This window comes from Parasteatoda tepidariorum, chromosome 3, assembly GCF_982258835.1.
Source record: "Parasteatoda tepidariorum strain Cologne lab strain chromosome 3, Ptep-v5.0, whole genome shotgun sequence".
Taxonomy (NCBI): Eukaryota; Metazoa; Arthropoda; class Arachnida; order Araneae; family Theridiidae; genus Parasteatoda; species Parasteatoda tepidariorum.
The window spans coordinates 89,456,940-89,481,771 of NC_141757.1; the positions used below are offsets into that span (position 1 = coordinate 89,456,940).

General features: G+C 27.8%; 1 protein-coding gene across 1 annotated transcript in view; it reads left to right on the top strand.

The window, feature by feature from the left end:
* LOC107441083 (synaptogenesis protein syg-2) overlaps positions 1-24,832 on the top strand; it is a 69,215-nt gene that overhangs the window by 18,401 nt on the left and 25,982 nt on the right. The window contains exons 4-5 of the mRNA XM_016054226.5: positions 15,172-15,282; positions 17,197-17,400. Of these exons, the coding sequence (XP_015909712.4) occupies positions 15,172-15,282; positions 17,197-17,400 (315 nt within the window). The remainder of the gene's footprint in view (positions 1-15,171; positions 15,283-17,196; positions 17,401-24,832) is intronic.

Below are 24,832 nucleotides of genomic sequence, written 5' to 3' on the forward strand. Positions count from 1 at the left end.
GTTAAGGTCACTAGCAATGGTCTAGAGTGATATTCTACCACGAATCCCGTTTCACAGTGACAATCAGGTCACCAGTTAGTGTAAAGAGATAGAGAGGGGAACATGTTATGCACGGCACTACGTTTATGAACGTGATCGGCGTGGCTCAGGAGTGCTGATGTGGGCAGACATCATGCAAAATGGCAGAACACCACTGCACGTCTGAGAGTCAGGAAGCGCAACATCCCAGCGGTATTGCAAAGAAGTTATTCTGGATCACACTCGTCTTTTTAGGGGAGTTGTAGGTCCAGAATTTATGTTTATAAACAAAAATTTGAGACCACACAAGAGCACTGAGGTATCGGAAACAGAAAAAAGTGAAGGTATTGTCCGTACGCGAAGGCCTGCGGACTCTCCAGACCTGAATCCTATGGAGCTGGCGAGTTTCACAAAGAACACGCCCTCCCCGAACTGTATAATATGTATAACTGTATAACTCATGACCACATTGAGGGAGAACTGGGACAATATACCCCAAGAACTCAAGAACTTTTTCAATGCGAGAATTGCAATGCGTCAATTGCTGTAAAATTGGTCACAAAGTGGTGGTCCTTAAGATTTAGATAGATTCTTGGGAGACTTGCTCGCAATCAGTTTCGTATCGTCCAATTAAAGCATTTGGAGTAGATGTAATCACACGTATCTTTTTTGTTTCCGTTTATAAAGTACTGTTTGTATGTTACTGAAATCAAATTATATATATATATATATATATATATATATATATATATATATATATATATATATATATATATATATATATATATATCCAGATATATTCTTAAAATTTATATGGAAAAAATGTTCTTAATATGTCTAATGTACTTATTTTAAGAAAAATTCAATTGAAAAAAAACTATTTTTCATCAACCTAATCTGATGCCTAGGATGTATACGAATGTAATAGATAACATTAGTTTTATCCTTAAAATACAAATTACATCACAGAGCAATCGACGCGTTTAAGGCAAACGAAAATGGATATGCATAAATTCAACAGCTCTTTAGAAATCGGTAATGTTTACGCAACATTTTACTTTATTATTAATTGGTGAGCCAAATAAAACAGCAATTTAGCTCTTTCACAGCTATTTGATGGATAGCTTATCTAGTATGAATATGGGTGTTTCTGACTCTAAATTGCACAATTGATTGGCCTGAGGAATAGAGCCAAGAAATAATTGGATCAGTGAAACCAATTATCTAGCAACATTTCCATACAACATTGGCCTTCACGGGTGGTGAGCCAAGGTGTAATCCATATTCCATTTGATTTCTCTCTGTATGTAACATTCGGAATATGCTCGAATTTATTTGTCTAATAAACATAACAGCAACACATTTTGCGAAATTCTATAGCAATATTTATTGTGCAAATAACAGTTATCTCGAATGTGGAGTCATTATTTACAAGTATTTTTTTTAAATCTCTTATCAATCCCTATAATTTAGATATTTAAAAGCATACTCAAAACTGTAGCCAACAAAATATGCAGTTAAAATAATGACGAAGTTTAAAAAAAGAAAATTTTAATTCAAATTTGATGAAAGTTATGCATGTTAATCACATAAAATGTTAAATAATTCGTTGGGAAAAATTCCTGAAATGCTTGTTAGTTGGAATGCCATTATTTTTCTTTATTTCATAATATTTTTATTAATCACCATTTGTAAAATCATTGAAAACTAAATATTTATCTAAAATTTTATTTGAATTAAATACAATGCAAAATGTTATGCATGTTTTAATTAAAAATGTAATTATTTAGCAAAACTTTTTTTTTTAAGTTATAAATTAATTAAGACAAAATCAGGATATGATGCTATGAAACATTATATAATTGATTCCGGAGTTTTCTAGATAAAATTTAGGTTTTAACTTCAAAATTATTCAAAAATTAATCATTTTTGCTATCACTGAATATTTATATATTTTTAATAAGCCAGACTTAAAAAAAAACATATATAATTATAAATAACGTGTGTTAAAATTAGAATATATAAAAATTTACAGTAAGTGCAGATGTATAGTTTCAAATATACTGTTACTGTACTAAGATTACTTTAAAACTAATCCTAGGACATCAAGTATTTCCCAAAAAAATGTACACCATAAAATGAAGAATTAAAATACTATTTATATTACACATCTTCATCGGACTTAACGATTTATGCCGCTTCTGATACTCAGTATGTCACTTCTGACCGATAATATTTTGATTCCCATACAATAAAAGAATCCATACAATAAAATCTGACTTCACAACTTTTTATATACAAGTTTCTTGTTTTTTAATGTATTATACTGTCTTAAGCCTTTTGACTGTCACTTTTGACTGTTTGATATTTTACAATTCAAAACTTTATTTATTCCTGTCTACGGAGTTTTTTTCTGTGTCGTATAATGAATGCTTTTCTAAAAGTAGTTGTTTCTCTTTTTACAATGTTAATGGAAAAAAAAACAACAAGCTCTTCTCAAAAATTTCAAGTTCATTTTAATGCATGATTAGTTTACTTTAGTACATTCTGTGTAGATATTACTCTTAAAAAGTTTTAATAATCTACGTATAGTTTTACTTTAAAGAATAGTGTATTACTTTTATATAAAAAAAGTAAGAATTATTGGATTATGCAGGAAAATATTTATATATATAAAAGATTTTAAACAGGGCCATGGTAGCCTAGTGGTTAGAGAATGAGACTCGAGTCCGGAGGAGCCAGTGTTTGATCTTCGATTCTGCTAACACTCACCGAGTAAATACTATGTACGTGCTTGTGAAATCTGTGAAATCGGAAATCCTTTGGTCGTTTACTGAAAGTTACAAGGGGTACAGAGATCTGGAAAAAGTTTTATTCCCCTTCATTTGTCTAAATTGAGGCAGTAGTCTCACGAATGAGTGGGGCTGCAATCTATCCGCGGGCTTCTGAGCCAATACTTACTTTTACCCCTGAAGAGCTCCCCTGTCAAACGAAAGGCTCGCCTTTTTTACTTAATTCGCAAAAGACCAATAGCTGGCTTTCTTGGATTGTTCAAGAAGAAACAACGACAATGTTCTAGCAATACATATTCAAGTTTTTGCAATTATTCAATAAGTTGTACTCATAATATTGTTAAATTATGAAATTAAATTAAACTAGGCCGTGTTTTTAAAATCAAAATGTAACTCTTTCCAAAAATGACCCAATTTAACAAAAAAAAATCAAATAAATGACTATTATTTGTGAAAAATTACAAAAGGAACTCTTACACATAACCTTTCTACATACACTATTTGCCAATAAGTATTTGGACATCTATGCAAATGACTATATCTGCGGTCCTGGGATACGTCACGCCCTTATATATCGTATAGTAAACAACATCGGCATTAATTCATGCAAGACGCCTACTGCACTATTTTGGGTGACAATGTACTTCCTACGTTGTAGCAGTTTTACGGGGTGGACCCCAGCTACTTCAAGGATGACAATGCCAGCTGTCATGTTGCAAGGGTCACCAAGGCTTGGTATGGTGCCAGTGGGGTTAATCGAATGGATTGGCCTGCCCAGAGCCCAAATCTGAACCCTATCGAGAACCTCTGGGACGAGTTGGATCGTCGAATTAACGGATGTACTACCCGTCCAAAATCGGTGAAGGAACTTATGTGTCTTCTCCGAGCCGAGTGGAAGAAAAAACCACTAGCCGTGATACAAGGACTAGTGGAAAGTATGCCACGGAAGGTTCACGCTGTAATTGCCACTCGTGGAGTCTCTACCAACTATTGATTACGAATGAAGTTTGTTTTTCTTTTCAATCACCGTGTCCAAATACTTATTGGTAGATAGTGTATAACCCTGCTAACCTTTCTACACATAACCTTTCTAAATATATTACACGTAACCTTTCATATAAATTGCGAAAAAATCAAACTCGTTTATAAAACGCCTCATTTATTAATGCAATTATAGACTATTTAGCCGCAGTCTGAAGCAATGACTATGGCGGCAGAAAAAATTTCCTTTGCGATAAGGTTTAGGATATAATTAGATTATGGAAATAAATATATACGCTAATAATAGAGCATAAGCACATAATGTGGTTATTGTATTGATAGCTTCAGGCTGCTACTGACATTTATGCTTTTGACATATTTCAATATTTGTTTTAAGAAACGTAGATATCCAAATGCTTAAAAAGTCTTTTTATCTTTGAAAAAGACTAGCATTCATTGATTTTTTTATAAACAGATTATATTTACATTTTCATTTAAGTAATGTAGAATATTAAAAACAAATGTTCGTTAATTATCAGTATTAAAAACGGTTTTATTTTTTACTTATAAATACACAATGAATAAAATGTATTCTAAGTTAAAAATTCACGCATTACAGTGACATATTTTTATATCAAAAATTTTCAGATATTTCTTTTTCAGATTTAGATTCTATATTATTTTAATAAAATAAAAATGATAATTAATGTTATGTTGTTCTTAATTTCTAAATTAATATATTTAAAAATGTAATTGGGCAAAATTTATTTTATTTGTATTAGATTAGATTGATTTTTCACTTTAGTTATATAGATAAATACTTGTTTTTTAAAGTATTTTGCTATTGAAAGTGAAATTTAGTAAATTTTTTTTTATTTCCGAATAACTCTTTTATTTTAAGTAACAATGGATAAGATATGTCTATAAAATGCTTTTTAACTTTCATTTATTTATAAAAATGATAATAATAACTAGTAAATATTAAAATATTTTATTAGTCACATAGAACATTACTTGTTTTTCAGAGTATTTAGCTATTGGAAATATAATGGAGCAAAACTTTTATACTTCCGAATAAACACTCCCTTTTATTTTCTTTTAAGTTGCAATGGATATGACATGTTTATGAAATGCTTGTAAACGTTTGAATATATTTATAAAAGTGATAATACTAGTAATTATTATAATATATTATAAAAATATATGTATGTAGTTTAAAAAATAAAAAATAAATATTTTACTTTACTCTGTGGTATAACATTTTTCAAAATGATAATGTAGGTGGAAAAGTTATTCATTAATTTTTCTTTTATATTTTGTAAATAAATCAAATATTTATATTTAAATCAGAAAAATATTTAACTTAATAATTGATATTTTGTGTACTAAATTTATAAATAAATAAAACGAATAAAAAGAAATTAATAAAGCATTCTTCATAATTTAATTTTCATAAGTTCGATTTATTTCATCATGACTTACAAATGTAAAAATGCTACCTAGGTTTAAAATAACTAATATTTGTTAATATATTATTCATGTTAAATAAAAATTTAATTATTTTCTCATAATCTTAAATTAATTGAAGTGAGCTGTTTTATTATCAACAAATTTTGTCTACCTTCTAAAATCGAACACATTTTTAAGGATGTTTAAAATATTTAGAATAAGTACACTAGGGAAATATGATCGAACTGAGATTCATTTAAGTAAGAATTTTAAAAAAGCCTTAAACTAATCTTTAAAATTGATTTTGAACTGAATGCTTGTACTTTTCTGCATGAGTCTCGTCACCCAAGTCAAATTTCTTGATGGTTCCATCAAAACAATTTGATGGTTTATGTTGGTTTCGGTGTTATTTATGATCCGACATGATTCAATGTTCACGATCATCCAACATTTTCCATTATTCATTCATGGTTTTTGATATGCCAACAAACTTCCATCATAGAATAATAGAAAATGCTACCTTTATTGAGAAGTTTAATTCTCATGGAACAACAATCCATGGTGGTCCGTGATGGTTGCAACTATACATTCCCTTAATGGTTTGATGGAAATTCTTGTTGGAACGTGAATATACCATCAAAACAATTTTTTTAAAAGTTGGATCATCATAAATAAGTACGAATTTCAACATTAGGTTGATGGTGGTTCATGAACGTTCCAACGTTTTATTTCTAATTACTGATGGTTAAACGTGAACCATCTTCAAGATACAAACCATCAAAACAAGCTGATTTTCTTATGTTGGACCATCATAAATCTGTCCGAGTGCCTGCATTGGAATGATGGTTACTTATGTCGGTTACAATCAAAAATATAATGGTTCCTGATGGAATTATTGATGATTATCATCAAGATTATGTTGGTCCATCAATGGAAAACAATCAAAAATTCTGACTTGAGCAGGCAGTGCGTATACGCGTATTTAATTAAAAGAAGAAAAAAAAACATCGTATTCAAAATTTGATCAAATATTGTGATATTTTTTTAGAAAAAACTGTTAATAAAAGTAAACAAAAAAACTGCTTTCTATCATTTCATTAATTTAATTAATCAACCGCAGACTAAGATCGACATTCTCTATTAAAATTATTCTCGTATTATTTAAATTATGCAAGTGCTCATCAATAATAGCTCAATTTGAACTGAAACTTGACTCAAAATTAATTAAGCAATTCTATCAATCAACATTTTTTAATATTTCAATCAATAACCAATTTAAAATTCAATTTCCCAATTTGTAGAAAATTTGAAACATATTAAGATTAATGTGTTATAGTAACGTTGGACTGGAATATTGGTTTAAATCAGCTATATCGGATTTTTTAGAGCCTGGAAACAAAGTAATAAACTCAAGATCTCAATTAAACAAATTGAACGAAAAAAATAATATGTTAGACAGAAAATACATACAAAGAATTAATTTACAATGAGTAAGTTGGGTATTTTGAAGCCTTTTTTTATTATTTAAGTATCAGATTCATATGTATGTTTTCCTGATATTCTAAAAAAAGTTTCACATTTCGCTCAAAGATTTTAATAAAATCATTGTAATTTATGAGCAGTAAATAAGTAGTAAATATTAAAAATATATTCAGTGCGTATATTGTTCCTTTGATTCTTTTTTTGAAAGTCTATGAGAAAATTACTAGAAAGAAAAGTATTTCTTGTTGTCGAAAAATTCTTTGGATATTTTTCATGTTGATGAAAGGAAGAACTCATAATTAATACCTTAAACCTTAATAAAACTTCTGGCTATATGAATTCTGACTGATGAAGTGATTAGTGTAAGATACAAAATCTTCAAATTCATCTTTCTTTGTAAATTCTCAAAATACGCAAAAAAGCTTGAAATGAGGATTTCTTTAAAAACCTTTTTTGAATAAGTCTATATTTTAAAATTTAATTTAGTTGTAATCTAATGTTAGAATACATATTCTAAAATTACGGTAAGATAACCGGCAGCAATCTGTCCATTCAATTAATTGTAAAATGCACGGAAAATATTTTTTTTTTTACTTTTACGGTCTTGAAACTGTTTACAAGTAGTAAAGTTAAAAAACCATAAATACAAAATTGCATGTTTTTTAGCAATTTACAACTAGCATGCTTTAAAAACCTTAAGCAGAAATTTAAGTAGGCATTAGAGCTAGGCTTTTCGTTAGATAATGAGTATTGAAGTTAATTTGCGGTTGAGCTGTGTTTTGTAAAATAAACCATGAAATGTATTTTAATTAGTTTATCTGGTTGTTTCACCTATATTGCAAGAAATGAGAAATACTTGACTTTTTTGGATGCGCAGAAACCTGGAAACTCTGCATAAATTGAAGGGAATGAAGAAAATATTATGGTGTCAACACTGGGACTGGAACTTGTGAGATTGAAATATTATCCCTTTCGGCTGATATATGTACCCAACTGAAAGGAGCTTAGTGACTTCATTAAGTGTTAGTAGGCGCGATAAAATTCTGGTTGTTGAAACCTTTTAGGTGAAAGCTGTTAATGAACGTTTTTTCTCACAGTTAATAGTTTGAATACCAACTTATTTATGGTTATTTGCCTGCTTTGTAGGAATATGAATATGATAAAATGACTATTAAATAAATTATTATTTAACCATTTGTTCCTAGAAATCTCTAACAGAGTATATAGTATGATACTAGCCATAGCAACATGATCACAGAGTAGTTTTTCAAGAGTATATATATATATATATATATATATATATATATATATATATATATATATATATATATACTAGAGGGCTCCACCCCCTGCTCACTGCCGCTCGCCAACCCCCGATAATTGCTACACAATTACATTTACAATTACAACAAACTTAAAGTCGTTTTCCTGGAGATTAGCTGGCAATTTTTCTGCACCAACATCACATAAAGAGAATATGATAGGAATGAAAAATGTCAGAGGAACTTATTATCAACATTATAAACTTATATAAAGCAATTTCAATACAAACAATAGTATAAACTTATATAAAGCGAGGAGGCAATATTATTTAACACATTACTATAGGGCATTAGCCGGAGATTAATCTCCGTATCCGAAGCACGCGTGGTAGAGCCTGACTCAAATCATTGTTGATCTTATAGGATGCCAGACTTAGAGGACTTTACTCCTCTTAGATGCCGGTCGCTCCCTATATGGTGCTTTACCTCCCCCCCCCTTTAATTTAAATTTTAAACTGAAAACAATTAAAACCTGATGAAAAAAAACTTTACAAAAATTACGAACAAATTTAAACATTTAATATTAATAAGTTGATTCTAAGTAATATTTCAAAAGCAAATACCATTTCAAGTAATTGCCCAGTTAACTTCAAAACTGTCAACTGACAAAATATTTTAGTTTCAATCAGAAGTATTCGTAAGTACACCAAGGTATTCGTTTTCATTTAAACGTCTTGACTTTTCAACGTTTCTTCTCCGCGCATTCCGCCGTCGCGTATTGATAGCACTACGATTATTCTCCAGTTAATTTCGTGCAGCTAAATCATGTTCAGCTCTATGCCGCTGTTGATATCGCCTAAGATATTCACGGCGATCCAATTTTTTATAAAAGATATAAGTATTTTAAAGTAAACTTTGTTCAATATATATTGATAATTTGGAATGTAAATAATTTTTTGAGAGAGTGTTGAGTCGTGCTTCCAATAACTCTACACGATTTATCAAAGCTATTAAAATATATTGGAATTCTAAAAAAATAACGGCGTTCTATCAGAACAAAAATTTTATTATAAAACTTTGGAACAACTATCTTTTTACATTGCCCCTCAAAATTATTAATAAACACTGGATAATATTGCATTAATGACACTTTTATCTAATGACATCATAAACAATCGTTTGCATAAAGTTCAGTTCATAATAATCATATATAATCGTTTGCATAAATAATCGCTCGGTCTTTTTACAGCTTTACGTAACAAGTGTGAGAATTTGTTTTTTTTTTCTTTTTTCGATTGGCGATGTTATAATTTTGTGGTTGAGTTAATAAATCTTCCTTTTTATAAACGTTATAGTAGAGTTTTCTTAATTATTTGATTCGAAGTCTTCTGAGTTTTATTTGAGGTCAGTTTGTATTTTGTATTTTTTGACAGCATTTTTAAAAATTATTACCTTTTCACATACATGCGTTCTCAATTTTGATTGGCAGTTTTGTGCGTTACGAACCAGAAGTCTTCTGTGATTGGCTATGTGTTATCATTCCACTCTCTTCTTATATATAAAAATTCTTGTTTATCTTCTTATATTTTCATTAAAAAACTGAAATACAAGACAAAATAAAATTGTGATGATTTAATTTTAAAACTACTTCATTTATTTTAAACTCCTTTTGACAGAAAGAAATTTAACAATAAATTATGCATATTTTATTTAAAAAAAGGAATTTTTTTGAGTTTAAGCATAATGTTTACCAGCAAATCAGAATTTTTTTTTTTCAGAATTGACTCATAGAACATTAGTGACTTATTTTTGTGTACTATTTGCGAGATAGAGCAAAAAACATTAATAGAGCATTTAAATTAAATTAAAAAACAGAGAATTTTTTTAAACTACTTCGCTTATTTTAAGTCAAGTGTCTCTGACACCTTAAATATCGATAAATGCTTATTCTTAGTTTGAATAAATTTCTATAAGTTTTTAAAAGATATCAATGCATAAAAAATTATCAAGTCGGTGCAAAATAAATAAAAAACTATATAAACTAAATATTCTGTATAACTTTTTTTAAAATCTTTTTTAAGTCATAATTATTTCTGAATAAATATTGATTTTGGAATAATATGAAGATGAATTTCATAAAAAATAATTATTTATCCGACTGGAAATAGTCCATAAATTTTAAACGGTAAAACCATTTTCCACTACAGATAAAATATAATTTAAAAATATCCAGCAGAAACATTACTTCTGCAAAATAGGTTCAGTTAAATATAGTAAAAAAATCAGTTATTTTCAATATATTTTTTGAAAAATGTTCCTTCATAAAATTTTAAATAATTTCACTGATGCAGTCATTTGGAGAGAAAACTTTCTTCTTCGATAAAATGTGGTTAAATTCTCCGATATCGATTTTTTGGTGGATGAAAATATTCGAATCTTATTCATCTCAACTGAAAAATCCAATTTCTCATTTTTTTAAGAAAAATGTTTGCTGTCTCTTCTAGAGTTGGTAAAATTTTCCTGCGGATATAATTAACGTAATTCAATTTCATTTCCTTTCTGTGAGTGTAGTTCGTTTGACTTGTTCGTTCTTAAATTTCTTTGCAGATAAAACAAATGATTTGACAAGAGAGTTTAATTTGCATAACAGTTAAATGAACAGTGAAATGAATTTGCATTAACAGTGAAATGAAACCTAATTAACTTCCTCATTTTTCTATTCTGCAATTTTAACAGCATCCCCTCAAAAATATATTTACTTTATTACTAGACGTAAAGTATCAAATTAAGCTTTGAACAGACAATAAATATGTTTGGTGATATTTTTATTTTAAAAAATGTCTTTGAGATGGAAAATTATGTTTTTTGTAAAATGTTGGATAATCTATGCTGTCCGTTAAAACGTTAAAAATGTTTCGCATAAAAATTTTATTAAATTATTATTGGTTACGACAGGCCAAATTTATTTAATGTATAACAAACTTCGCGTGTGTGTTTAACTGCAGCAAATAAAATTGCTTTTAAAAACATTCCTAGTCACTGATTGAGAATATTCTCTGTTGCTTAATAAGGGAATAATTACCATTTTAGTTTATGAAAGACAAGAGGTAACTTAGTTTTTTACTGATTGTATCTAAGATTTTGCAATTAGATTATCATGCACGGTCGATTACCGCCTGTTTTATATGAGTCTCCATTCACTTTAATGTACAATGATCATTAAACATGTTATAACCATTCAATCTAAAAATTGAATCATATTTTTAAGGTTTTAATTATATTCAAAGAAACATTTGTTGCATTAGAAAAGTTTAACTTCATTTATTTTAATTCCAAAAAACTAATAACGGTGCCTAATTTCGTAAAACGTAAGTGCATAATCACATGACAATTGAGAAATATTTTTTTCCCGTTTTATTCTTTCGATAAATTAATTTTCTAGTCTCATATACTGTTTAAATGTTTAATCTAGCTTAAACAAATTTATTTGTAAATTTTCAAATAGATTTTCTAAATTTTATGAAGATGGAAACGCTTATTTTGTAACATTAATTAATAAATATTAATATGCACTAAACTGTTCTTTCTAAATTTAAATAGTGTAGTTAATTATTTAAATACATTTCTTTGAATTTATATTACTATTAACGAAAGAGGTTTTGTTAAACTTCTTATTTTGTGACTAAATGCTTACTGAAGGTTACAAGTGTTTGAAAAATGAAAAATGGGTGTAACTATATTTTTTCAAGCATTGCATTTTTATGAATTTTTATTAATATAAAGCATTACTTCTTAGAATAAAATAAAATAAATTGCTTATATATATTTCTTAAGAACTAAATAAGTTTAACCATGGCAAATCAAGATTTCTTGTCTGTGCATCCATCCCTTAAAATTAATTAAGGTAGAGAGAAAAAAATAATAAATAAACAAAATTCAATTTTTTATTACTTTAAAATTATAAACAATTATTATGAATATGTAAACAATAGCTTCTCAAATAAATTGTTAAAAATAAGTCTCTTGTATTGGACAGACAATGTAATAAGCTTTAGAATAATCTTCACAAATTTCACATATTTATTAAAATAAAATTTTTTCGAATTCAGCTACTTTCTGTAAATTTTAAATTAACATTAAAAGCCATAAAAATATCATTCAAACTTAACTTATAATTTTTTTCTCCTGATAACTATTAATTAGTAATTTTTATTAATCATCATTTAATACCCGGCAGTTGCATTGAAAATAATCTAAATCGCATCACTGAATTATATAATAATCCTCAAGAATATTGTTTAATTAAAATTTGTAGTAGTACCAGGTTTGAAATACAAATGACAATTTAATAAATGTGCAACAACCTAAATGTCTGTTCTTGTGTTGATAGTATGGTAATGAATTCGGAAGAGGTAATAAATAGCTGTTTGCAGTAATAAGTTTGTTTTGTCACATTATGCTAACTGCCTGCCGTAACGACAATAGGAAATTGCTCGGATTTAGTCCCTTAATGAGTCATCATTGCAAGACGATTCACTGAATAAACACATAGAGCATTTTGATCTAATATTGCGTGCGATTAAGACTTAATTCCGCACCAAGTAAAGGAATAATAAAAGGGGGATAAAATAAACGAAATATATTAAGGTTTTATTAAAAGCCTTTCGTTAACAGTTATCAATGAAAATGACTTACTGTTTCGTTTTTTTTTCTCCTATTGCTTTTAAAAATATGTAATAATTTTTTTTTAAATATTTTTTATTTATTCTAAAAAAACTAAATATCTAACTAATCTGTTGAAATATATGAAAGGTTTATTAAAAGCCTCTGAGATAAAAATTACTCACTGTTTCTCATTTTTCGTATTTTATCATAGGTCTAAGAAAATATTCAATAATTATTTATTAAATATTTTTAACGTATTATTTAAAAAAAAACTATTTAATTTTTAATAATAAGTTTATTTTTTAGATACTGTCCAACATATGAGTATAATATAGTTTAATATAATTGTGTAATAGTAAGAAAATGATTTTGAAAACCAGAATGTGTTATCCAATGCCATTTGAATGGATATATTACAAAATGACTGGTTTAAATACCCATTTTAGTTTTTGCCCGAAATGTCATTACCGTATAAAACGGTAATTTTACTATATTTTTTCTCCTTGAATAGAAACATTAAAAAGTATTCAGATCACGAGTGCATAACGTTTAAAAGATTTTATTTGAATTGATTAACTGTTGAAAATAAAAACATTAAAAAATGTATTTAAATTAAGAAAAAAAAAGATAAATATAAGTAGGTTTAATCGCTATTAATCATAATAATCGTTGTCGTTATTAATATTTATAACGTCACAAAATGCAAGAAAAAATAAAAAAAAAAAACGAAGAAATTTTTTTTTTAAAAATTGCATTATTGAAAAAGAAAACTTTTATCATTAGACTTTAAACCTTTTGTTATGTAACACTTGAATAATAAATTAAGTGAACAGGATTAGTAAAAAAGGTTTCCTAAAAAAACGATTTATGAGAATTTGAATCAATAAAATTTAAAAAGGATTTAACACATATCTTAAGTTACACTGCGCTTTAGATTAATGTGAGGCAGTGCAGGAGAGAGAATAAGAGACAGAGATTAAAGTAATTTTTATACTTTTTTTGCAACGTAATATATAATAGTAATATTTTTTACAAAAAAAACTATTTGTAATATTTTTTATTTAGGCCAGTATAAAACAATTTATATTTAACAATTTTTATTTATATTTTTGTATCATAAGAAGAAATATGTATGAATATGTTTTCATGCATACGTTACCGAAAATGTTACGCTACCGCAACTTTCTATATAGTAACAAGGTAAAGGATGGAATATGGGAAAAAGTCTGAATATACCGACTAAGTGCTCCCCTTAATGTAAAATAAACAACCAAAGCTCGAAATAACTACCTATTTCGCACAATAAAAAATTGCCGAATGTCAAGAAACAAGCGTCTTTTGACTAAAAGTTTTTTTTTTAAAGACAATCTTTCATTATTAATTATTTAAAAAATAACGTTTGTATTTTTAAGGAATGAACGACTTTTAAAATGCAGCTTGATCTCATTTTCTTGATCGCATTTTTAGATAAAATGGGGCATCGTAAGAAATATCTATAATTAAAACCGTAAGCAACACCCATAACAATTAGCATATAACTCTATTAATTGATATTTTGTCTGAAAATGCCTATACATTCAATTGATTGCGAGAATTTCTTGCACTTTGTAATAAGTGTAGGTTTATTTTCATTATTGTCTCTACATGTATGTTTCAATTCTACACTTATACCCCCTCTCACTACCCACAGTCAATGTCACCGGTATAGCCAAAACATATGAAGCTGCTCCCACACAATATATATCTTGCTTCAAATCCAGACCCTGATAGTTTTCCCTCTCTTTGAATGAAATTCTAAAATACATAAACAGTTTTAATGATAAAAGGATCACAATTTCCATTTCCATTGTCATCAAATTTGAAATTGTGTGTTTATGAAGTTTTGCTTTCGCAATTTTCAATACAACTATGCAATGCCATGCAAAAATCTTAGCACGTATGACTAAACATTTGTTTAGCGAAAGTGATACTATAATTTCACTGATCGACTAAAATCCACTTGTTTACTCAGTTGAATTCAAAACTAGAGTGTCCTATCTTATATAAAAAAAAAGATTCATTTGAATTAAGAAAAATGTGTTTTCTAAATACTTGTTAAAAAAAAAAAAACATACAAGATTTGCAAGTCTGCCTTTTTCATGTATTATTTTAATTGCCATGAAATAGAACAAAATCTAAACTATCTAGGTAACCAACCGACAACAAGAAAAGTCATAATTTAATTCCGTAAAAGCTTTATGATTTTTTCCTCAGTAAGAAAATGGTATAAAATCGGTTAAGTATAGCAAATATTTCATGTTATACAATTTGAATATTTTACATATAAAATCAATTGGTTTAGTACAGAATATTTTAAGAATTTATATAGCTACATATGAGTGTTTCAGTTAAGGAAATATTGTAATACATAATGAGCACAAGTAATGCATTGGCTAAAAAATAATTTAATTTTATATTTTTTTCTTATTTTATAATTTTTTCTATTACTGTTTGCAATTTTCTATTTTAATGATGTCTTACAGTGCCACCAAAAGGAATTATCATACGTGATAAAAGCGGTAATAAAATAAACACAATAGCTGGTCCTTATCACCTGGGAGAAGAACTTCATTTATTTTGCGATGCCGTAGGAGGTATTATGATTATGATTTTTTTACTATTTCAGAAATTTTGCCACAATTGAAGACTGTGTTTTAATTATGTTTTTGCAACTAATCACATAGTTGTATAACGTAGTTGTATCATGTGGTTATGTTACATGGCATGCTAATGTAATAACTTTGAGGCATAAGTTTATTATGACGCTGAATCAATTTACGGATGAGATTTAATTGAATGCTTGCAAGTGGCGTCATGTGTGAGTGTTATCTGATTGTCTGATCCACGCAGGACGTCACCAGCAGAGAGCACTTAAATTTTTGTAATTAGAGCTTCTCTAATCATCTGCATTTCCGTTGCTTTGTAGAAGAAGAAAGAAATACTTCTCATTTAAGTATTTAAATTTAAATAAATCATTCAAAAGTATTTCACCTAGAATAATTTCTGGCAGTCTCCTATATTGAGATTGAACTCAAAAAAGGTACACCCTAAAAAAGTCAACAAAGCGTAAAACCATAATATTTTTACTTTGTACGTGAATACCAACCGTGGTCGTTCTCTGGATCAGGTCAAAATTATAATCTGTGGATGAACGAATGCATGTATGTGTGGACCGCCTTTTAAAGCGAGTATAACGTATAGGTGTGTCAGAAGTCAAACTCTTAGCCATATATGGCTCCACTTGATAACAAGGACAATCGCATCCCCTCTTCCTCAATGACTGGAAACAACAACAATATTAAGAACTGTATCAACAACCAAAATAAACTTGAAAATTACAAATACTGCTTAATCAGAATTGGCAACTTCGAATATTAAAATCTTTAAATCTGATATCAGACTCCTCTTCCAATTTATAGCCGGAACAGATATTCAATATCGTGAAAATAGCTTTTTAATCATTGGAAACTAAATTAATATATAGATTTCACGCAAAAATTTACTTTATTCATATTCAATGATTGCAGTGGAGTTCACTATTAGAAACTTATTTTAAAAAGTGTAATTTGACATACAACCTACTTGAAAAAAATGAGAGCCTACTTCAGAGCTTATTAGGTTATTGAACGTTTTACTGGTGTTACATTTATGCTTTTGTGTATGTCTCAACTATTTTATAATTACAAAATCTAGATTATTTATCCTAAAGAAAAGCTTTTTTAACAGATGTAGTAAATATGCTTGGTTTATGAACAGTAGAAAAATCATTTACATTTAATTGCTTATTTTGTTTTTAAAACTTGGTAGATTAGTTAGACTGTATATGCATATGAGATACACCAAAAACGAGGTTTCTAGCATCAAAAATAATAAAAATTATTTTAAAGTTTAAAAAGTCTCTTTATAAAACTAACATCAATTAAAGAAAAAACGGAAACCCTGAAATAAAAACCCTGAAAAATCCACAAATGATTACAGGAAAAAAGACAAATATCGAATGTATTTATTATTCCTGTCTGTAGCATTTTTAATGCAAGGAATAACACGTTTTCATACCATAAAAAGGAAATTTTAATTGTTTTTTATTATCTGTGTTAAATATAATAATTATCTTATACAAATACAAAGTAGACAAAACTTTTATATGAATTAGCAATGCCTTTTACTATGGCCTTTACAAGGTCTTTTCTGATTACTTATGGCAACACTTTAACAAGAACTCGTGCTAATACAAGTATAAGTTTGTACTTAGACTTGAAAATGGATTTTGAATCCGTGTTTAAGGTATATTATCCAACAATGGTCATTAAAGGAAACACAGTTTAGCTACATTTATCATTATTTCCACAATTATCACATTTATCACAATAACTGCAATCCTTTTAAGGAATTGTATAATTTGAATTATGAGCATAGTTGAAACTTTGAATGGTCTTTTAGAAGCATGATATGTATTTAATATTTATTAGGTTCTTGAAGTTGTTAATTTTAGGTAAATATTTTAACAGGACATCCTCTACCTAATATATCGTGGATTGGAGAAAGAACGATTAATACAACTTTTCAGGTCTATGGAAATACAAGTTTTTTAAGGAGTGACCTGCTTATTCCCACCTTAAATAAGTTTCATCAGGGTAATAAATTTTCTTGTAGAGCTTGGAATAATAATGTAACCACACCAGTTATTTCAATAGTTACATTAGATTTAATAAGTAAGTCTTGTGAATTTTTACTTATTTCTTATGATCATTGCAAATTAAACGAAATATTAATTCATTTGTTACAAAATTTTAGAGACTTGTATAGAATTGTTAATGTTTCCAAAACAAATTCATTTGTATTACTCGAAAAAGCTGTCGTTGCTTACCAATTCATTTAGTAATGTATTAAAATTATATTATTATGTATTAGAAATGTATTAAATTTATTCATTTAGTAATGTAATAAAAACGAAAAATTCTCTTGAACGCACAGCTTGGAAACAGTTTGGCTAAGTAAAATGTTTCATTAATTAAATTTTTCCTAAAAATCGAAAACTCTTTGGTTCTCCATAGTACACAGAGGAAACAATTCTAGTACAATTACTATACTGTATAGCAGTGCTCTATAACCCCCGGGCAGTGGATAAATTGGAATCGAACGACCGAAAGAACATTAAACTATTGCCATTTTATTTGCTGTGGCACAATTTTCTTAGGTTTGAGCAATTTTCCACGGACAAGAAGCTAACCGGGATCAGAGAGAGGTCACCTAAAACCGCACCAATGCCGCTTATGCAGTTGTGTTTTATTTTGAAAGCATGTTTAAGTACATTTAAATTAAAATTATTAAATAAAAAAAGTCTAAAATATAAACAACCAACGTTCTCCACTTCAGCAAGCAGCAATAAAGTTATCAAACGTTGACCTGTCAGTGGCGATAAAAAGATTCAGGAGCAACGCTCTATGGTAATGACATTTCTGGTTTAAAAAAATAAGAAAGAATAATTGAGATTAAGAAACCAAAATATATGTTATTTTAACTATTCGTTCAGTTTTTTCCATTGTTATGGTAGCGGTTTACCGGAAATTCGGGTTTTCAAAATTATAGTTCATATTACCAAGCATTTAGTAAATGATACAGAATTGAAAAGTAACCTTAACCGAATAAATTCTTTTTATGCGATGCTCTACGATCTCAGGAAAAAAAAATTACCAAATTTTCCATATTTGTAAAATTTTATCTTATAATATAAAACCAGTTTTCTAAGTAAATTTTTCCAAAATCATTGAGCACTTCGGTAAAAATTAACGAGCTTTTTGGAGTTCCAGTAAACCCAGGAACCATATTTACCATATTTTATTAGATTTAACCATACTTATTTCTCAGTGGATAGTTTTTGATTCTAAATACATTTTTCGATTAAAAAGCATTCAGCATTATTCGAAAAAAGTTGCAGTTAAAATAAGAAATCTTTCACTTGGCTTCGTTTACTAAGTTTACTGTCCTTTTTTGCACAACAAGTGAATGCTTATTTACATATTTATTTTGTATATTTATTGTTACAAGTTTTATTATTAAACACATTTGTACTGATTAAAAATGTATCATTTAGAAATTTAAGCCTCAATTGGGACAAGGAATCTTATAATATTTAAAACTATATTATCAAGCTGAAAATGTAGACGTTGAAAAATAAAATAAGTTAAAACAGTTTCTCAGAGTAATTTTTATTTAAATATTTCAATGAGCCGTGTTTAACTTCATAAATTGCTAAAACCAATTGCAACAAATTAAAACTAAAAGTCATTAGTAAAAATATCTTAATTGCAATCTTCAAAATCTAATATTTTTGTTTATTTGCTTATAAAACCAATGATACCGGCAAACAAAGCCAGTGCTAAATGTATACTTTAAGGTTAAACATCCATCGGTTCCTTTAAAAAAATAATGAATGAGCAATGTAATTAATTCCTTTTTATTCTAAGATATTCAATTAACTCTGCTTTGTGTCTTCTGCTGAAAACTTTGTAAAACTAATTAAAAGAACAACAACCATTATCTTCAGAAATTGAGAAAAAATTCGCTAAACTATTCGCCACATTTTTTGGAGTCTTTCTTTCTTAAGTTTCATTTTGATGAAAATGTTAAACATCGCAAAAAATATCCGGTATACGTCTTTGAGCAGAAGAGAAAAAAATGTATAAAATAGGTGTATAATTCCGAATTCTCATTTTAGGCAAAAAATTAAATATATTATTTAAGATGTTGGTTTATTTTGGAAATCTTGAATCTGATATGCGTGATTATAAAGCCCAATAGGACTGTGCAACTCAAAACCTTATTAAAGTTCATATGCATGGAGTAATTTTATTACTATTTTCTTATTATTTAAAATACGTTTGTAAAGCGTATATTCGAATTTATTTAATTCAGCTAAAATATTGTATAATTAAATGAGCAATTATCTAATGTTATTTAATAATATTTAAAGGAATATTGGAGTTAAAATCTTTCTTTATGATCACAAATATTTGAATTGTATTTCATATGCTAAATTATTCAAAGAAAAAATATTAATTTTTCCATTATTACTATTTGAGCTCATAATAAATTTATGGTGTAAATATGAAATATAATCTCTCCAACACCACCTTTTACTTGATATCATGTAGTTTTCATTCGGTATCTCTTTTCTGTAGAAAATTCTTATTTCTATTTTGCATGAAATAAACCAAATTCATCGACAGAGTAAATTTTTCAATCTGTTGCAACAAAAAGTTCATTTTAATTCAATTAAGTTACATTGCTAAAAATAACCGGATCAAATTACCGAATAAAATACTTACACTTTGATTGCATCGTCCATAAAAACCATTTTACCGTTAAATATTATACCGTGATGTTAACAGTAATATATATTTAATTAAAGTGATTTAGTGTCTATAACGTAATTATTTCTGAAAAAATTACAGGATGTCAGAATTTTTTTACTGTAATAGGTTCCAGTTGGCGGTACTTTTTATAGTAGTTTAATCAGGAATTTTTCACAGGGTCTAAGAACTCACAACATTAACTCGTAGAGCATGTATATTTAAACATATTCCAGACTCTAGTCCATAATTTATGACGTTCCACTAAAAAGACTATGCTCTTAATATTTTATTCATTAGACACATCTAATAGTTAGAGTTAAGTAGAAACTCAAAAATTATAGATAATTTATGACAATTTGCATTATTTTCTAGAAAAACATAATTGAAAATTTTAACAATGGTAGTTTATTCTTTAACACTAGAAGCGCCAATGGGGCCATTTTGATCATATTTTGCTAGTTTCTATGTTGTTTTTTAAGAAGCATATGATCTTCGAAGCTCACATTCTTTGACTTTTCCTAATTTGTTTCAGGGTATACTGTATCGAAGCTACAAGAGTCTATGCTAATTTTTAAAATAAATAATCATAGAAATACCTAAAGCAGCCAAAAGTGTTCATTTAATCCCCGCAAAGAAAGCGTTAATTTTTGAAGTTTCATGTCTGTTTTTGATTTCGCAAGACTGCGAAAACTTGTAAAACTGACTTGTAGAGCACACATTAGGGTTAACACAGACTTGAAAAAATGCCACGCAATTGTTTCCGTTAAATTATATGGAATCTTAGATTCGATGCTAAGTAGCTTAGTTGAACTCTTATTGAATAACAAATTCATGATTGTATCTGAAAGAATTAATTTACATCCTGATTATAAACAGTTATAATACTGGACAAGAAAGAATTTTTGGTGAGTAGTCATTGCCACGTTCGCTAAAATACAAATTTATTGCATGTTGAACAAGCCACATAACTTTGACTACAAGTTTTTTTGTTTTTAAGTTACATAAAATACAAAAAAAATAAGCGTTTATCTTCATTTGTGCAAATTTAAAAAATGGCCGACTGAATTACAACTCTGGGAAAATACGGTGCTCTAAGTATGGATCCACACATAAATTCAGAACACAGTGGGATTACTGATAATTTCTTTTCTTAATAAGATTTGCAGATAATTTCTTTTCCTTTAAATAAATGCTCACATAATCCTCATTGTACGTCTGAATAACTCTTAACTATTTGCAGTGTCACCTCTTCGTCATGACATTTATATTTTGAACTAGAATTTGTAAACAAAACACTCAATGTTTATGTGAGAAAGTAAAAGAATGTCATAACTCAGTTCAGCATTTATGTGAATGCATTTGCAGGCAACAGCATAGATTAAAAGTTAAAGCTAAGTCCAGTCACTTACTGCAATAGAACAAAACTTTAGCATACTAGATGCTAATAAATTATTCTATTCTGCAGATAGCCTGCCTTTTTTTATAACGTTTATGATATTCTTGTCTTCATTGCTTGGATAGTTTTCAAGAAATTTTTTGTCACCCTAATTACACATTGAGCTCATTCTTTTGCTTGGTGAAATAAAAAAAGTAGAGAAAAAGAAAATACATTAATCACAATCTTTAACTTAGAAAGGGACATGATAAAACTTCCGATAGCTATGAGAAATGTTAGAAACCAATTTGCCAATTTTATTACCACTAAAGTCACAAGGTTATACTGTACGCATACTCTAATATTTAACATATGTTGGAACCATATTTTAAAACATGTGTGCTAATGTGTATTGTTTGTATTCGTGTGTTACGTTTATTTTTGTATGACTTGTACGCCATCCAAAGAAATATCTGTTATACAATATTATACTGCGTTGTTATATTGACATTACGAGAATAAAAAAGTACAAAAATCGTCTTTAAAAACCTTTATACATTATTATTTTAACAATATCCATCAATTGAAAAATAATTCCCTTTAGAATACCATAAATTTCTCATAAGGGCTATATTGACCCTAAATGGCGGTCATAGTTTAGTCTAAAATCCGGCTGTTATTGTCTTGAGAAAATGACCATTAAAATTTTGTTTTGAAGTATATAAGGTGCGTCTAAAAAACCTGGAAAAATTATTGTATAATACAACTGAAGTTAATTAATTTCTTTTTAATTTGTGTGTTTGTTTAATTTTCTCTACAACTTTAATTATAAAATATTTTATAATTTTCTTTAACTAGAATTTCATTCCTTTTAATTAATGTAATTTTTGTATAATATGTTGCTTTTTTTTTCTTTTTTCCAATGTCGAGCTAAACGTCTGCTATTTTTCCAGTTTTATTAAATAAGAAAAAGGATACTATGAAATCATTGTGCACAATCATTGTACACAAAAATTTTGACTCTCAAAAGCAATTGCTTCTGCAGAAAAGTGATAGAATAAAGATAATCACAACCCATTGCTAAAAATTACGTTAGGGTCTCTGGATTGCAGCAAAATGCTGCTACTTTGCAACAAATAAAATTTATTTATTAATCGAAAGACTTCACTTATAATTATTCGTTATACTTTAGAATTTATTTATTTTTAATAAATTTACATAAAACAATCGATTGTCGGGGTCTGTAATTTGCATTACGAATGTCTGAGAAATAAGCATTATTTAAATTCTAAATCCTGATTTTTTGGAGCAAGCTGGCAATAAAAGGTATGACCCCTGTAACAACGGTATATAACTACATATTTAATTTTGCATACTGAAATTATTTGTTCTTGTTCGCACTTGTTAACTTTTATTTCAATTTCGAAATTTCAGAAAAAACCAAAAAAAAAAAATTTTTTTCTGAAGTTATTGAAATTTTTTGCTGCACTCAAGATATAATACAGTATTTATTACCAAAATGTTAGTTAAGGATTCAAAATATAATAATAGTACTTTAAATTTTTGAGCAAATCTTAGATATTAAAATTTAAGTTGTACATAATAGGTGAAATAAACTATCGAAAATGTATCATATTTCCAATAAGACTGGTACCAACATATTATATTTCAATTTTCAAGAGCAGACAGCTATTTCGACTTATGTTAAAGCACTTCCAAATTTTAATCGCATGCTATAATTAATTTTCAGATCACTAATTTTAAAGCACAGTTCCTCATAGCCCATATTTCATTCTATACTAATATAGTAATTCCATTCCAAAATCGCATTCAAATTGCGTAACCTTATAGGCTTAAATCTTATTTAACAATTTCGTCACACTTTTACTGTTCTGTCAACAGATTAATTTCGAAACATTTTGAACAAAGCGGTATGGTATTGGTCTATTAATCTATGTCATGTTCAAAACATTTCAATCATGACATATTTTATGCACTGGTATTTTAGCGTTATCCCCACAATCAGTCTTCGTCAAGTCTTGAACTTAGGTTCGAAATCTGGCACGGTTAGAGTCATGACTTGCATGGATAATTATAGGCATACTACTTGGAGGCCAGATTATTTGTCACTTAAATTACATCTCAGAACGTTGTACTAAATCATCTTAATCATGACGTGATTTGATAGATAAGATATTCATGTGTGTTGAGATTAATATAGTTGTTATGTAAAGAATGGTTTAAGTTTATCGTAAAAGACTTTTGGCTAGTTTAAATTAAAATAATTAAATTTTTAACGTCTGAAAACTATTTAACTACCGTAAAGAGGGGCGAGTCTACTCATTTTTTCAGTTTGTCAACTTTCAAGTGGTCAAACTTTTGTAAATATTAATGAAAAAAGGCTTTTAATAGGTGTTTCGGAATCGCTATTTATCCTTCTTTAAAGCTGTGAAATCGATTTTAGAAAATATTAACAGTTACGCTGTTACTGTATATTTTTATAGAACTGCTGACAAATCTCTCGTATGGGGCGAGTCTACACATTCTACTAAAATGAATGTTAACATTGTAAATAATCAAATTTTACTATTAAATTGTTATTTTAGTTACTATATAGGATATTTATGAAGTAAAATTCATAACTTTATTATAGATTCCATTTCTTTATTCATAAAATAACACAAATTGAGTATTTGATCGATTATCACATTTTGATCACAGTTTTGTTTTTATAATCATTAACATTATAAAATAACATTTTTTTCTGATTATTGTTGATAAAAATAAATTAAAATTAATATTGTTATTGTTTGGTTTTTATCCTTTGGATAGCTTGTTCCATCTCAGGTGGCATTTTTTTGTAACATTTAAATCCATTTGTTTTGCGAATATAATTTCGAACCATCTGTAATAATAAATAATAATTTATTTAACTTGCATTAAATAAAAAAAGTTAATTTTGTAATATAAAAATTGAAAAAAATAGGTAAAATAAACATATTTTATACTTACATTTATATTTAACCTATAAATTTTCTTATTAATGATAAATTTATCAATGCAGAATTAAAATAATATACTCAAATTCATTTAAAATGACTTAATTTTAATATTAGCAAAGTTCTAAATTATATTGTTATGCTTTATTAAAACTAAATACAAATGGGTAGACTCGCCCCGCGAATTCTGGCTTTTTGTTTACAACAGCAAAACTTACATTCTTTTTGTTTTTTGTCACATAAAATTAATGTAATCTTAGTCTTAGATAAGTTTATCACTTAACCAAAGTGAAAATAGTAATAATAATAATATACTTACGGAGCACCAACTAAAGGTTTGCTGATTTTCAATACAAATCTCTCAAAAGACGTTTGAACACGTCGGTTAAAAAGACACTAAATACATAAAAACGGA